The sequence below is a fragment of the Primulina huaijiensis genome, chromosome 17 (assembly GCF_012295235.1).
Source record: "Primulina huaijiensis isolate GDHJ02 chromosome 17, ASM1229523v2, whole genome shotgun sequence".
Taxonomy (NCBI): Eukaryota; Viridiplantae; Streptophyta; class Magnoliopsida; order Lamiales; family Gesneriaceae; genus Primulina; species Primulina huaijiensis.
Genome location: NC_133322.1, coordinates 16329545 through 16346816, shown reverse-complemented (window position 1 = coordinate 16346816; position 17272 = coordinate 16329545). Strand labels below are relative to the sequence as shown.

Genomic DNA, 17272 nt, shown 5'->3' with positions numbered 1-17272 from the left:
AAATTGTTTCACCTCATATAACAAACCCTTATCATTGGTTGCAAGTAATATATCATCCACATATAGAATAAGGAAACAAATCTTGCTCCCACTGACCTTCTGGTATATACATTGATCCATGAGGTTCTCAACGAATCCAAATGAACAGATAACATCATGAAATTTTAAATACCATTGACGGGAAGCTTGTTTCAATCCATATATAGATTTCTTAAGCTTACAAACCAATTGCTCACCATTACTAGAGAAGAATCCTTCAGGTTGTTTCATATAAACCTCTTGCTCTAGTTCTCCATTGAGAAAAGCTGTTTTCACATCCATTTGTTGCAAATCTAAGTCAAAATGTGCAACTAATGCTAGAATGATACGGAGAGAATCTTTCTTAGATACAGGAGAAAAAGTCTCCTTATAATCGATTCCTTCCTGCTAAGTGAATCCTTTAACAACGAGTCTTGCTTTATACATTTCAATGTTGCCTAATGAATCTTTCTTTGTTTTGAAGACCCATTTACATCCAATGGCTTTTACACCATCAGGCAACTGAACAAGATCCCAGACTCCATTAACTGCCATAGAATTCATCTCTTCTTTCATAGCATTAAACCATAGTTTTGACTCATTACAACTCATGGCTTGTGAAAACGTTTCAGGATCATTTTCGACTCCGATGTTAAAGTCCGATTCTTGTAAATACACAACATAATCACTAGAAATAGCTGATCTTCTTATTCTAGTAGATCTCCTTAGGTTGTTTGGTTGATCAACAATTTCTTGTTGTTCTTCATTAACAACTTGATCTACTGGATTTTCATCAGCGATTTGTGGAACATCAGTAATCGGTTGCCTAACACCCATTTGGTCTTGAGGGGTGTGAATAACGACCAATCTGTCATTTGAATAAGAGGGTTGTGCATTAATGTGATCATTCTCAAAGACTATGTCATGATCACTCCCACTAATCAAGTCATTTTCAAGAAATTTTGCATTTCTTGATTCCACAATTCTAGTGTTGTGAGATGGACAATAGAATCTGTACACTATGGATTTTTCGGCATACCCAATGAAATATCCACTTATAGTTCTTGGGTCCAGTTTCTTTTCATGTGGGTTGTACACTCTTATTTCAGAAGGACAACCCCAAATGCGTATATGTTGCAAACTCGGTTTCCAACCTTTAAATAACTCAAATGGCGTCTTTGGGACAGCCTTAGTTGGAACTCGATTTAATATATACACAGCTGTCTTAAGAGCTTCAGTCCACAAGGATTTAGGAAGTTTAGAGCTACTAAACATGCTCCTTACCATGTCCAATAATATTCGATTTCTCCTCTCAGCTATGTCATTTTGGTCCGGAGAACCAGGCATAGTATATTGGGCAACAATCCCATGTTCTTGGAGAAATTTCGCAAACGGAACAGGTGTCTGTCCATTCTCAGTGTATCTACCGTAATATTCTCCACCTCTATCTGTTCTCACAATCTTAATATGTTTTCCACATTGCTTCTCCACTTCAGCCTTAAAAACCTTAAAGGCTTCTAGTGCTTCGTTTTTGTTATGAAGCATGTAGATATACATGTATCGTGAATAATCATCAATGAAAGAGATGAAGTATTTCGGACTTTGAATGTCCATATCTGGACAACAAATATCTAAATGTATGATTTCTAATATTTCTGTACTCCTCTTGGCACCCTTTTTAGACTTATCGGTCTGCTTTCCCTTTATGCAGTCCACACATGTCTCAAAATCAGTAAAATCTAAAGTACTGAGTACTCCATCATTTACTAATCTTTTAATTCTCTCTATGGAGATGTGTCCCAATCTCCTGTGCCACAATATAGAGGAATCTTCATTTATAACACATCTTTTGATACCTCCTTGAACATGCATAGTGGTGTTATTATTTTGTAAAGAAATAGAGAAAAGACCATCAACCATTGTACCATTTCCAATAACATTTGATTTATAAAACAAATTTACTGTTTTATCCAAAAACTGAAATGAATAACCAAGGGGTACAAGTTTTGAAACTGAAATTAAATTCCTAGAAAAACTAGGAACATAAAATGTCTTTTCCAATTTTAAAATAAAACCACTATCCAATATAAGACAGCAAGTCCCAATAGCCTCCACATGCGAAGACATCTTGTTTCCTGAATAGATGCTCCGCTCATTTTCTATTGGCTTCCTTAGGTTTTGCATACCCTGCAAGGTATTTGTAACATGGATTGTAGAACCAGAATCAATCCACCATGTGTTATAAATTATATCAACCATATTAGATTCATAACAGACAAATGAAGTAGGAATACCTTTCTTTTCAAGCCAGTCCTTAAATTTATTGCAATCCTTCTTCATGTGTCCCGTCTTTTTACAGAAGAAACACTTGGATTCTTTCTTAATGTCAGGTTGAGGTGGAATTATTCCTTTTCCTTTTCCTTTTCCCTTGACTTTGGCTTGTTTCTTATACTTTCCTTGTGTAATCATAAAGACATTATCACTTGTTTCCATCAACAGCCTTCCTTCCTCTTGAACACACATGGTCATTAATTCATTGATTGACCATTTATCCTTATGTGTATTGTAGGAAATTTTGAAGGGTCCATATTGTTGTGGAAGAGTGCATAAAATGTAGTGCACAAGAAAAGTTTCAGACATTTCCACTTCAAGTGTCTTGAGCCGAGCCGCTATGTCCCGCATTTTCATTATGTGCTCTCGCACACCTCTCACACTGGTGAGCCTTAATGAAGAGAATTCCATAATTAGGGTGCTTGCAAGTGCCTTATCTGAAGACTGAAATTGTTCATCAATAGCCTTCAGTAATTCTTTGACATTATTATGCTGGTCGACAGAACCACGCATACCAGCAGAGATTTTGGTCTTTATGAACATTACGCAGAGTCGATTAGATCGCTCCCATTTTTCATAAAGATCAACATCATCCGGAATGCTGTTTTCAGTAATAGCAGATGGTTCGTCTTTCCGTATAGCATAATCAATATCCATCCACCCTAATTGAAGAAGAATTCTTTCTTTCCATATTTTATAGTTATCGCCCTTTAGTTCGGGAATGTCACATTTCATATCAGAAAAACTCGCAGGTTGCATAACTGCACAAAATATCATATGCTTAAAATTTTGAGACAATATCATGTTTTACCAATGTAATTCATGTTTTAAAAATCTAATGACATAAAATTTGTCTGTGGGCTAAAATTTTAATTCAATAAGATTTTTCTGTAACTTTATGATAAAACTATCAAAATGAATTTTCCTTAACTCCTGTGGGTAAATTAAGAAAAATATATTTTGATATTTTAACCTAATTAGTTATATAAATATAATAAAAATCCATGTGGGGAAAAATTTATTATGTCTATATAATTAATTACAATTGATGTCCATTATGTGATCCAAATCCACTTAATGCATAATTTTTCATAATTAAGGATGCTGTGGCTATTCCTCAATTATTTAAAATTATACGGTTCACCGGACAAAATTTTGGCTTTACTTAATGCTTTATATAATAATTATTTCGCAATCAACACTTTCCAAGAGTGCTCCCAGGAAAGATAGGTAGGGCTAAGGCCCTTTAAATACCTAACTCCTAGACAGAGCAACATTCCTCAGGGAGACCAGTGGCTAGTCAAGGCAGTTTAAACCGATCTATGAAGAACTCCCTCAGATCATGTTTTCTTACGTCACATTATAATTATTATTTAACTTAATTATCCACATTTATGTGAATCTTTATAAGCCAAAACTTTTCATTTAATATCTTTATATTCACATTTTTACTTAATATGAACAAATACGTTCCCCATCAGTTTTTCTCTTCAATCAGAGTAGTGATAAAGTGAGGATCACATTTTGGTGAAAATGTGGGCTTCTCAGCAGTTTTTCTCTTTTATCAGAGTAATGATAAAGTGGGGATTATTTGTTCATTTGTGAATATCTGAAATAAAATATTTTATTTTATAATATTATATTCACATAATTTGCATTTCATAATTTCAAGAATAAATGCAAGCATAATATTAAATTTGCATGTACACATCAAATAATTATTCATAATATTTGACATTTTATCTAACATGCAAAAAATAATTTCTAAACATGTATTAGAAATTGCTTCGAATTTGGAATTATTTTAATGTATACAAATTATTTAACCAAATGCTATATGTATATATCGCATTATACATATAACTTAATAACACATTAATTATAATTTATTATTAAAAAAATAATAATAAATTAATGCATTAAATTTGTGGGTCAAATTTTAGATGCAACTGGACACATTTCACGTGATTGAGTTTCTGTCTCAATAAATGAGATCTAATTGTGTCTGAATTCATGCATTTCAACCGATGAATTCAATTGCAGGAATAGGAATTAACTTCGAAGTCTTCTTTCTTCTCCAACTTCACCGAAAACATCTTGCTCTCAAAAACTTCTTACAAATTTCAAGACTTCAACCGAGAACTTCAAATTCCGATTAAGAAAAAATTCTCCGAAGAAATTTCAGGTAAATTTCTTATGATTTATGGTATACATATTTCCAATATTTCGTAAACTAAAGTTCATAAATCAATTTCTTAAAGTTCAAGCTATATTTGAAAACAAATTTTCAAGGCAGATGTATCACTGCTCTGATACCAAATGTTAGAATTTTTCTCATAAATTCATGTTTTGCACGTATATAAACATGATATATAATATGCGGAAGCGGATCGAGAATTACCTCCGGCCATTGAAAATTTGTTGAATATTTCTGATTTCTTTTCAATTGAAGCCTTCTAAACACTTCAACACTCCTGTAGATGGTGTATTTTCTGTATGAGATTATGTTTTTAGGGACCTCAATACCTTCGGTATTTATAGGCACACTCATACCATCATCGAGTGTTTTGGGAGCTCGAGATTCCAACCAAATTTGTATACGTATCTCAATGTTCAAAATTTGAGGCTGCCGTGTACAAATTTTTTTTCAACAATTGTTGGCAATGGCCGTCGTCATGTTCAACACGTTTATTTTACGGGTCACAATTACTTACACAATATCCATTCTTGAAGTGTAATTTTGACGCAGCATTCTTCACTGAAACTAGAAGTATGGGATTTGGTATGGTAGTCCGCGATACCGAAGGAAAGTGTATTGGATGTCGATCAATGGTAATGGAAGGGCTATACAAGATGAAGGAGGGAGAAGCCATGGGATTACGTGAAGCTCTTTCATGTATCCGCGAAATGAATTTCAACCAAGTAATTTTTTAGATGGATGCTCAGTTAATTGTGAAGGCTATTACCTCTACAAAAGTTGATGAATCTGATTTTGGAGCTATAATAGAGGATTGTCGGAGTATTTTGCAACAGGAACCAAGTTTTTCTATTGCCTTTATTAGTCGGTTAGCCAACAGGGTTGCTCATGCTTTGGCAAAGGAATCCCGATCTTATGCTAACCCTGTTATTGATCGAGTCCACTAAATCACATTCGTGATATTGTAATTTGAGATGCTCTTATTTATCAATAAATCTTATATTTATTTTAAAAAAAAGAAAAGAAAAGAATTTGCACTGTGAATATTCTCGTTTCTTCTAATCATCACATTTGATCAAACCTTCTCCTTCTCTCTCCAGCTGTTTGTGAGCGTGTGTGAGTGTGTGAGAGAAAGAGCAATGGGATGGTTTCCCTGCGCAGGAAAATCAAAGCTGGACTCGAAGAAGAAGAGGAAGAAGAATCAGTCTCTTGATCCAATCCGACCCGCTTCAGGTGCAGTCTCTTGATTTAAAGGGATTGATTCTTTTTTTGAAGTAGAAATTTCTTTGTAGAGAGAAGTTATCTTTATTAGCTCGTTATTTGTTTATGTGTTTGATTGAATAATGTTCCAAGGGTTCTTGAATAAAGATGCTGTCTTTCTTGAAATATCTGAAAAAGTTTGATTCTTTTGTGGGCATCCCTTTTGGTCCGATGCCTGATTGTTTCTGAGTGAGTTGAAATTTGTTTTTTCGTTGGTTTTAAGATCTCCCTTGTGAATTAGAGGTTTCTTTAAGATTTTTGTGATGGGATTTTCAGATTGGATGAACTTTGAAGGGGTTTTGGATGTTTAGCAAACAAACTATCATATCAGGGGACGAATTCTCATTGTATACACCTCAAAGTTATAAGTATTTTGCTCTTTGACATGTAACATTTCTGTATTGATGTATAAATACTGTAGGTAGTTTGGTGAGATTTTCTATATCCTTCTCCTATGGTGGGTATGAGGTAGAAATATCCCTTGTCTTCCTCGACTTCGTTAGTTATTCTGTAGTATATAATATGTCATTTGTGTTCAGGTAAATTCAACAATGTCCCTAAGGATGGATCCTCCAATAAAATTGCAGCCAAGATTTTCACTTTCCGCGAGATGGCAGCTGCTACCAGAAATTTTCGTGGTGATTGTCTTCTTGGGGAGGGAGGCTTTGGTAGAGTGTACAAAGGACAGCTAGAAAGCTCAAATCAAGTATGTGGATTAGATAACCGATCTCATTGTTTACTTTAATGAAGGCTATTTCTCTTTTGCTTTGGTGTCTTGGGTTGTTGCTGGTTAAGAACCAGCATGTTTCTAAAAAAACCTGTTGCGTTCATTTTAGGTTGTTGCAATCAAGCAGCTTGATCGAAATGGGCTTCAGGGAAACAGAGAGTTTCTAGTCGAGGTTTTGATGTTAAGTCTATTAGATCATCCGAACCTCGTAAATTTAATTGGCTACTGCGCTGATGGAGACCAGAGGCTTCTGGTTTATGAATACATGCCTCTGGGATCTTTGGATGAACATCTAAATGGTATATTACAAAATTAATCTTATTTCATAAATACGTTATACCTAAAATCTTGTTATAAATCGTTAAAGACTTGAAAATTTTGTTATGCAGATCCAGTGCCGGGTAGGACACAGCTTGATTGGAACACAAGGATGAGAATAGCAGCTGGGGCAGCAAAAGGGTTGGAGTATTTACATAACAAAGCTAGCCCTCCTGTTATATACCGTGACCTGAAAAGCTCAAATATTTTGCTTGGTGAAGGGTATCATCCGAAGCTATCCGACTTTGGGTTAGCCAAGCTCGGCCCAGTTGGGGATAACACACATGTATCCACGAGGGTTATGGGTACATATGGATACTGTGCACCTGAGTATTCGATGACAGGACAGCTGACTCTGAAATCAGACGTCTATAGCTTTGGTGTAGTTCTTCTTGAGATTATTTCAGGCAGGAAAGCTGTTGACAATTCAAAAACTGGTGGAGAACACAATCTGGTTGCATGGGTGAGTTCCCATTTTAACAGGTTCATAGGTGCAAGAAACCCTAGTCACTTGTGAGCTCGTTTAAAGCTCCGCTCGAGTACTTTTTACTCTGGGTTCGGTATTTATAAAGGCCTAACGACATTTTAGCCATTGCATCAATGAACATTAAACTCGAATTCAATTGATAATTGGAGAAAAAGTTCACACTTTTTGAACTTGAGTAACTCGATATAAATTTCCATTTGTGCTCAAGCTTTAATTTCACTGCTGATCGGAGTTCGGGTGCTGGATTTTTTCAAGGTTGACTTGAGTTGATTGTACCAACCACATGATGTAATTTTTTATTTTACTTTCTGACATTTTGATGAAATTTTATAATCGAGTTCAAGAAAAATCTATGATTGTTAATGCTCTAGAACTTTTACATTCTCTTCTTGTTTTTACCAGGCGAGACCTCTTTTCAAGGATAGGAGAAAATTTTCACAGATAGCTGATCCAGCACTCCAAGGTCAGTATCCAACGAGGGGACTGTACCAAGCTCTTGCTGTTGCAGCAATGTGTGCTCAGGAGCAACCTAATTTACGACCCATGATCGCTGACGTTGTTACAGCTCTGTCATATCTTGCTTCACATAAATATGATCCCGAAACGCATTCAATCCAGAACTCGCGCTGGGGACAACCTTGTACTCCACCTAGAGCCAAAGGAAATGGCGAAAGGAAACTTAGCAGCAGCAGATCGGAAAGAGAACGGACCCAACGAATATGACAAGGCCTCTTATCAGTGCTATTCATCTGTATCAGTTTCTGGGAACTTCCCTGCTGTAACCATTCTTGAAAATACCACCTAGAAGTTAGCCATGTTCTGAGTTGGTTTGATAATGGTCATTTTTTGTGTGTATGGGTTTCTATATTAGACAAAAGGCTTATCTCGGATCGTGCCACGTGCCTAGTTCTTGTACATTTATAGAATGTACTTTAGTTTTGAGTTTGTGTGATTAAACAGCAGAAATTGACAGTGTGGGAATAGGTGTTGATGATTTGTAATCAAGACTGATGAAGTGTTGTAAATATTAGTTTTCATTTTAACCAATGTGTTTTTATTGATATATTTTTTCTCCTCTTTGGCTTTTAAGGTCGTACTCACAAAATTATGTGGCTTTTTACTTTTTCCCCGGACATGGGATGTAGTGACATTGAAGACACTGTTAATTTAAAGATAAAAACTTAAGAGTGAGATATAATAGTTTAAAGATAAAAACTTAAGAGTGAGATATAATAGTGCTGAGTAAATAAGAGACTGTGAGTTTTTATAACCGTAGCTAATATCTGGTATTTATAAAGACAGAAGAGGTTATTTACTTTATAAGAGTACAATTCTTGTTAAGATAGAACTTTACTTGAGATAAGAAACATCATGCGATAGGAATCGGTGACCCCAACAGTTAGGACTTTTGATGACGCCTAAGAATATTGCTTTATATAAATGAAATTTTATCAAATCTCGTATATATTGAAGTTTCTCATTTATCGACGAAGATGTCTTCATATTTCCTAACTACGTTAGAGCTCAGACTTCTAGTAAACAGTGTTGAGGAGATCGGCCCTATTAGCGATTCATGGGCTCTGACATATGGGTTCAGACTTCTGGGCTCGGTAGCCAGCCCCTTGATACATAACGAGGCCTGGGCTTTATTGGGTCGGGGCCAATTCTATGATGAGCTTGGATCTTCCAGATGTAGCAATTTAGGGAGCATCTATTATACCTTCATCTTTTTAGTCTAAAAGAAGAATGAAGTTTAGACTAAAAACTTTGGCCGGATCCCGATTCCCTCTTGTTCAACCACTTGTATTTGTTTTGTGTTTGTTGGATCTTACTTGGTACTTTGGACAGTCTAGATGTAGATCTGAACCGTTCATGAACGAACGTATGAGATTCTCTAACAACCCGATTCCTGAGGCATTTGTACAGCTACCCAACAAGATCTAGGCCCTTGATTACATCATGATTGGATGGTTGAGGCTACCCTATTCCAACTATAAATAAGAGCTTCTACCTTTCCATTTTCATCCTTATTTTTTTTCTGAGCTGTTACTTGGTCAAATTTTCGAGAGCTTTTCTGACCAGGATTTCGTATTCCATATTTGTTTATTTTGATTAATTCTACATGTTGAGATGTCTTCTCATATGAATCCGATGTTTAAGAATTAAAAGATTATTTAGATGATCTTGTGTCTCAAACCGCTGAGCTCGCACTCTCCATAGCCCAACCTAGCCCTCTATATCCGAGCCTGGACCATCCGAACCCTTAGGAGAAGATCCAGGACCATGTCCTCCTGAAACCCAAACTGAAAAATCTTAAAGACTAAGGCAATTCAAGGCTGATGAGGTTAGATTAAAAGAAGAGGCTCGGCTCCGATATGATTTTGGAGAGGGCCTGCCACCCCCGCAGCCCTCACATATCCTTTCTGGCGCAACCTGATGAGCCCGAGGCTTTGGGTTTTATCCAAAATTTATTCTCTTTCGTGGACTTAGGGATCTTTCAATCAGCCCTGGACTCCTTGGTTGAAGAGTCAATGGCCATCAGGATTATGCAAGTAACCTTCTATTCTAAATTACTGTTTATGTCGTTCCCCTTTGTGGTCTTCTAATGCTAACTTGTATCTCTTTTTGTCAGACCATTGCTCGGGCCGGGAAGTACATACTTTAAGCCAAAAAGTCTCGAACCGCAGCCCAGGCCAACGCCAAGAGCATAGACGATATCTTGGCCCGACACGGGGAATTAACCCAGCAGATGCGAGAAATGAAGTCGGAGAATGATGTTGAGCTTCATATTGTCCTGTGTTAGCTAGAGAGTGCTCAAGAAAACTTCAAGAAGGCCAAGTTGAGGATTCAATGCTTGATGGATGAGGCCGAGAAGCGTGAAGAGGAGGACGATGCCACATGGGCTCAGAAAAAAGAGAAGTTAATTCAATCATTGGATTTGTAGAGACTCTGCATCGAAAGGGATGTGGTCTAGTTTGAAGAGAGGTTCAAGAGTTGCTTGGTTCAATTCCGGGCTAATGGCTATTCTGAGGCTGAGCACCGGCCTTATTTCTGGATTCAGAGAAGGCCCTTGACGATATGACCAAGGAGGGTGAGGTATCCGGGCATGCGGACCAAGATGTGGCCAACCCCAACCTTTAGAGCCCCTTAGTTTAATTTTCCTTTATTTGTAAGCCATGTTCGGCATTTTGGATTCAGAATTACAGTAACTATTTTGATTTTATAAATGGTCAGTCGTTTATGATTGTAATTTTATCCCTATCTTATTAATATTACCAGGTAATCTTCCCTAAGCTTAATCAGGACTTCCACCAGAACACTTATAATTTACAACCCAGAATTCGGTAAAGTAAGAAGGCAAGAATCTGAGCATATGCGACTTAAAACAAATAATTTGGCCAAGTAAAGAAAAAAAAAAGGGGGCAAGATTGTCATCCATTAGCTTCTAAACTTTAAACCACACTTGGCTAAGTGATAACATACGAACCCAAGCTAGAACGCCACCCGGGCCTATATAAGCTTGGAACCATATTTGGCTAAGTAATGAGTTAAGAAACCCTAGCTGGATGGATGTCCGAGCTCATATAAACATGAAACCATATTTGGCTAAGTAATGAGATAAGAAGCCCGAGCTGGATGACTGTCCGGGATCATACAAAATTGAGACCATTTTTGGCTAAGTAATGAGATAAGAACGTGAGGGGTCCAGGCCCTTTTGACTTAAAACCAAAACTAGCCAAGTAGTAAATATGAAAACCGAACATGATGAATGATCGAGCAAAACTTGCATTGTAAAATCCTTGGTAAAAATCAATTATATTCAAGATCGATATAATCGCAAGTTCACGATGTCAAGTAATAATATAGTACACAAGAGTACGTGTTTCGTTCCTCCAGATACTGCATTTCGAAATTATTAAACCTTTAGCAACAATAATTTGAATGATTGCTTAATACTACAATGATTTAAATAAAACTCAACAAAATGATTCACGGATTAAATGCTGAACTAAATAAGCTAAAATGATTGAGTAAAGATTCAATGAGAAAAGAATTTGTTCAGAATTTCGGTTCGCCTACCCTTGTTAATTTAATTAATTCGGTTCGATAATGATCTACGCTTTCCAAGATTTCCTAACCAATTGAACACGCCCTCTCGAACTATGCCAAACTAACTGAACACAGTGAAGTAATTAGATCTCTTTAATTATTTATCAAAGGTGAATTGTATGTCGTTCTATGAAATCTTCTAGCTTTCGACCTACTGGATTATGACTATCGACGTGTATCCGATTTCATATTTCTATGTAAATTTTAAATCCACGGACTATGCTACTCGTTCCTATCATGCGCTATTCTCTTGAACTCACTCGCAATATGAGATTATTATTAAAGTTATTTACGCTTTGATAAGGCAATAAAAATAATAGCATAATCAAGACAAAAACAAAAGTCGTGAAATAAATTAACTAAACACAGGTTCGGGGTAGGATACTCTTAAATCCCAACAAATAATGAAAGTTAAATACTAGATTTCATGATCAAACTAAGCAAAACAATATTAAAACAAGAAGTTTTAAGCTAGAAATATTAGACTTGACGAAAACACGAAGAACTTTGCTTAGAAATCTTCAATTCTTCAACTCCAAGCCTTATTCTCCTTTCCCCACTTTGTGGCTACTGAATAATCTCTATTTTTTGTGCCCTATATGCCAACTCTACATCCCTCCTTGGCAAGCATCCCGCGGAAGGTAAGAAATCATCCTCATAAATTTTTTCCAATTTGAGTCCCGATCTTACTGCCCGAGCGCAGACTCCTCTATATTTTTTCTTTCTTCGTGCAGCACTCGCGCTCGAGCGGTAAGATTCTACCGCCCGAGCGCCGACTCCTCTGTATTCCACTCTTCAAAAACACACACCTCGCGCCCTGGCGGTAAAGCCTTAGCGGTAACATTCTACCGCCAGGGCGCCAACTCTTATGTCCAGAAATCCATCTTCGCTCCCGAGATGTAAGATTCTACCGCCCGGGCGCCAACTCTTCTACCAAATTCACTTCTTTTTCTTGTGTCTTGTATCCTTCTCCCCTAATTCAGTTTTCCGGCCATTTCACCTGCAAATTCATCAAGTACGAATGAGTCATGATCAAATGCATATGTTAATTCTTAAACGAACAAAATGTAGATAAAATGAGCATACACACAATGCAAACACACACAAAACTAATGCAATAAAACACGTAAAAATGACACATATCAATGAAGGTCCAAGCCCTTTTGACTTGTTACCAAGATTGATTAAGTAATAAACTTATATGTTGATTGTCTGAGCTGCTCAGAAGACATACTTAAAATAGATTTTCATCGATGCCAACTGAGAGAGTTAGCTCAAATAAAGAGCCATAGACTAAGAATCCCATAAATATTGTCGATCATGTGGTCGGGCTTATGGTGAACGCCAGATTAGTGGGCTTGCTTTTGGAATGCCACATTCGCAGCCTTATTTCATGCCGATCAGATCGAGCTTTTAGTGATTGCCACATTGGTGGCTTGAATGCCACATTCATGGTCTTACTTTTATGAACACAACATTCGTGGTTTGACATAGTGTCGAGCGAGAGTCGTGCTTTTGGATGTATGCCACATTTGTGTGCTTTGTTTCTATGAATGCTACATTCATCGACTTACTTTTATGAAAGCCACATTCGTGGTCTTATTTTTATGAAAGTCACATTCGTGGTCTGACATAATGTCGAGTTGAGGGTTGGGCTTTTGGATGCATACCACTTTCATGGGCTTTTTTTTTTATGAATGCCACATTTGTGGGCTTATATAGTGCCAAGCTGAGGGTCAGGCTTTTGGATGCATGCCACATTCGTTGGCTTTGTTTTTATGAACGCCACACATTCGTGGGTTTATATAGTGTCGTGCTGAGGTTTGTGCTTTCGAATGAATGCAACCTTAGTGGGGTTTGTTTTTATGAATGCCACATTCTTGGACTTATATTGTCGAGCTGAGGGTCTAGCTTTTGGATGCATGTCACATTCATGAGCTTTGTTTTTATGAATGCGACATTCATGGACTTATATAATTCCGAGCTGAGGGTAGGGCTTTTCAACTGAATGCCCACTTACGAACTCCACATTCGTGGTATTACTTTTATGAATGCCACATTCGTGGTCTTACACAGTGCCGAGTTGAGGGCGGGACTTTTGGATGCATGAAACATACATGGGCTTTGTTTTTATGCATGCCACATTCGTGTACTTATATATTGTCGAGCTGAGGGTTGAGTTTTTAATGAATGCCACATTTGTGGGCTTTTGAACATATGTTGATGAAAATCATAAGTTTTGTTATAATAACTTGAAAATAAAACTATTTAACATACTGAAAATTCAAAGATTAATAATGAAAATAAACATATCAAAAGTATAAAATGAACGGGCTTGGACTTTATGCGCAATATTTCTTTAAGTGTTGGGCATTCCAAGGTCGTTTACCCTTCTTTCCTTCTTTTATAATTAGGGCATTCATAATTAGGATCGAGTTTTCCTCTCTTCACATCATGTTAGATCTTCCTCATCACCAAGTCTCATTCTTCAAAAACCCGAGGATAGACCATTTTGTTATAGGGTCGGATCATCCTTTTGCGATAAGCATTCATCCTTACTTTGGCTCGCTTTATTTTTCCTTCTACTAGGTCCTGGTACATGGCTCGGAAATCGTCATTATCCAAGCCATAACCCATTATTCTAGCAATTTCCTGGCCGATCTCGGCTGGTAGCACTGCTTTAGTTCCATAAACCATGCTATAGGATGTTTCATAATACCAAAGCACGCTCGGGAGTTCATCCGCCCAAGTGCCCCGAGCCACAACCCAGCTGAGCTTTTAAAGCCTGGACTATTAACCTGTTCGTGACTTCAACTTGTCCATTGCCTTGGGGGTAGACCACGGAAGTGAAGACTTGCTCGATCTTCATTTCTACACAATAGGCGTGGACTTTGGATCCATAGAACCATCTTCCATTTTTGACATGAGTCTTCGGGTTATCCCGAAGAGACGATATTTTTTCCACAGGAATTTTAAGACTTCACTTTATGTAATCTTGGCTAATGACTCAGCGTCCATCCATTTGGAGAAATAGTCGACCACGACTACACAAACTTTCTTTGACCCGAGCCCACTGGGAAGGGCCCGACAATATCATTCTCCCATTAATCAAAGGGGCATGGTGCAATGATCAATTTCATGAACTCTGACGACCTCTTTTGAAGGCTCACATTTTTTGACAATTTTGGCAAGATTTAACAAGGATTGAGGCATCTTTCTTCAAAGTCGGCCAAAAAAACCTGGCCAAGAGTGCTTTGCAGGCAAGGGTCATACCTCAAAGGTGATTTCCTCAACACCCTTCGTTTATTTCTCTGATAACATAATTAGATTCCGCTTCCCCAAAGTATTTTAGGAGGGGTAGAGAAAAGACATCTTAAACAAGATGTCCCCAATCATTACAAAATGGAGAGCCCTTCTTTTGATTTCTCGTGCCTTTATCTCTTCTCCCGACAACTTTCTTTACTTAAGATATTGATGAATATCATATTTCCAATCTCCTTCCAACATTTTGGCTATTATAGCATTTGAAGGATCGGTTCGGGCACCTTCGAAGGTGCTTCAAACACAACATTCTCCATGAGCTTCAATAGCCCGTGTTCTAAGAATGTAAACACCAATGAATTAAATCAAGTTTGGTGTTAAACCAAGCGGAAAATACTCCAAGTAATTCTTCGTTAAGAAAGCTGATTAATTTGAAAGGAATTTAAATTGTGTAAACTGATTAACTGAAATAAAAAAGAATCAGTTTTTGCATATATCAGTTAAGTTATGGTGAGAACTGAACTGATAACTGCTCGAACTGATCAAATCAATTTGAAAACAAAAGTTAAACAGTTAAGTACACAAGATATGTTTATGGATGTTCGGAGACTTCTTTGCTCCTACGTCATCCCTTCTACCACCTCGGGTAGGATCCACTAGAAGACTATGATTTATACAACACCTTGTACAAACCCACTCAGCTTAGGACTTACCCTACTGCCTAACTAAACTCCTAGTCTAGACTGAAGGCGACACCTTCCAGCTAACACTTGTTTAACGTCTATGTGTCAAAGACTACATACACAAGTTTTACGTCTTTGTGCAAGACTCACTCAATTGATCTTTTAAGCTCTACTCCCTGATATATGTGAGTGATAGTGTGTGCGTGTGTGAGTAGGGGTGTTCAAACTTCTGATAAAACCGAAAAAACCAAAAATCCAAACCGAAAAAACCGAACACTGAATCGAACCGAAAATCGAATTTTATAATTCGGATATCAATGTTAAAACCGAAATTTATTTGGTTCAATTTCGGATTATATATGTCAAAACCGAACCGACCGAAAAACCGAAATTTTATTAAATTAATAATTTTATTTTTATTATATAATTTTTGAGATGATATTAGTGAATGATGAATTATTTTGAATAATATTTTGTTGATTATTATTTATGTAATTCATTTAAACTTTATATTTAAATGTTTTATTAAAAAATCATGTAAAAAGATAATATATTATATTTTATAATATATTTATCTTATTAATTTAAATAATTGTATCAAAACCGAAATAACCGACCGAAATAACCAAACCGTTTCGATAGAAAACCAAAGCGAACCGAAGAAAAATGGTTCGGATATCGGATTATATATTTGTAAAACCAAAAACCGAAAAAACCGAAATAAAAAACTTAAAATCGAACCGAACCGACCGATGAACATCCCTATGTGTGAGAACTGAACAATGAATACAACGGAAATGTGTTCTCACACACTGAGGGAAAATGGCTTCTATACTAAGCTGATAACATGTTGAAGTATTCTCTCACAACTGGGCTGATTAATTTTTGTAAGCTGATAAGACTTTAAGTGTGCCCTTCTTCTTCACACACTCTTGTTGTTCATACTTCTTCACTGATCTTCATCTTCTATTTATAGGCGCGAAGCTTGATCGTCCAGTGAGACTCAATTATTGTATCTGTTGCATTTTGAATCCGTTCCTTGAATTGTGTTTTGTATTTTATTGACTCTGGAACTTTTTGTCTTTAAGCTCTGATACAACGTTCATTATTGTCCTTTGACTGGACAATTTCTTTTGTACCTTTGTGCATAGCTGGATTCCATTTATGTAAGCTTGTCGTCAACTGCCAACTAGTTTGCTCATAACTAATGTTCTGAACTGGTCAGTTGAACTGGTCTTATTCTGATGAGGTGAAATTAGTTGGCTCGTCAGCTGAACTGATTTCATTGATTCAGTTGGACTGGTCAGCTGGGCTCTTCATCAGTTGAACTTCTCATCAGCTGGCCGGGCTTCTGAAGGTCTTCTACTGAACCACCTATCAGCTGGACAATCAGTTGAAATGGTCTTTGATACATCAGTTGTAGCTGATTCAGTTTGATCAATCAATTGGCGCTTTCAGTTTGCGGCTCGATAGCTTCAGTTTTGACCTGATAACTGATTAGTTCGAATCTTGATCAGTTCTAGTTTCTGCGCATTTAGGTAAATTCATTAGAAACAAAAGAACAAGTTTTGTTAACATCAAAATAAAGATTGCGAACATGAAATGTTCCAACAAAAATGATAAATAATTACAATAAATAAATAGACATGAATTTGTTTATGGATGTTCGAAGATTTCAAATGCTCCTACGTCACCCCTTCTTCCCCCTGAGAAAGATCCACTAGAAGAATTTGATCTATACAATACCTTGTACAAACCCATTTCAAATTAGGACGTATCTCTTACCTAACTTAAACTCCTAGTACTCAAGATTGCAGGCAGCACCTTACAATCAGCATATTGTTTAATGTCTCATATGCACACACTACATACACCAGTTT

At 36.8% G+C, this 17272-nt stretch overlaps 1 protein-coding gene across 1 annotated transcript; it reads left to right on the top strand.

Moving 5' to 3' along the window:
• The first annotated feature begins 5588 nt into the window (after positions 1-5588).
• On the top strand, positions 5589-8401 carry LOC140963407 (probable serine/threonine-protein kinase PBL7). Its single transcript, XM_073422720.1, has 5 exons — positions 5589-5779; positions 6346-6512; positions 6643-6832; positions 6923-7314; positions 7741-8401. Exons 1-5 carry the CDS (start codon positions 5686-5688, stop codon positions 8059-8061), a joined length of 1164 nt encoding a protein of 387 aa, XP_073278821.1. The 5' UTR covers positions 5589-5685; the 3' UTR covers positions 8062-8401.
• Positions 8402-17272: the final 8871 nt, after the last annotated feature.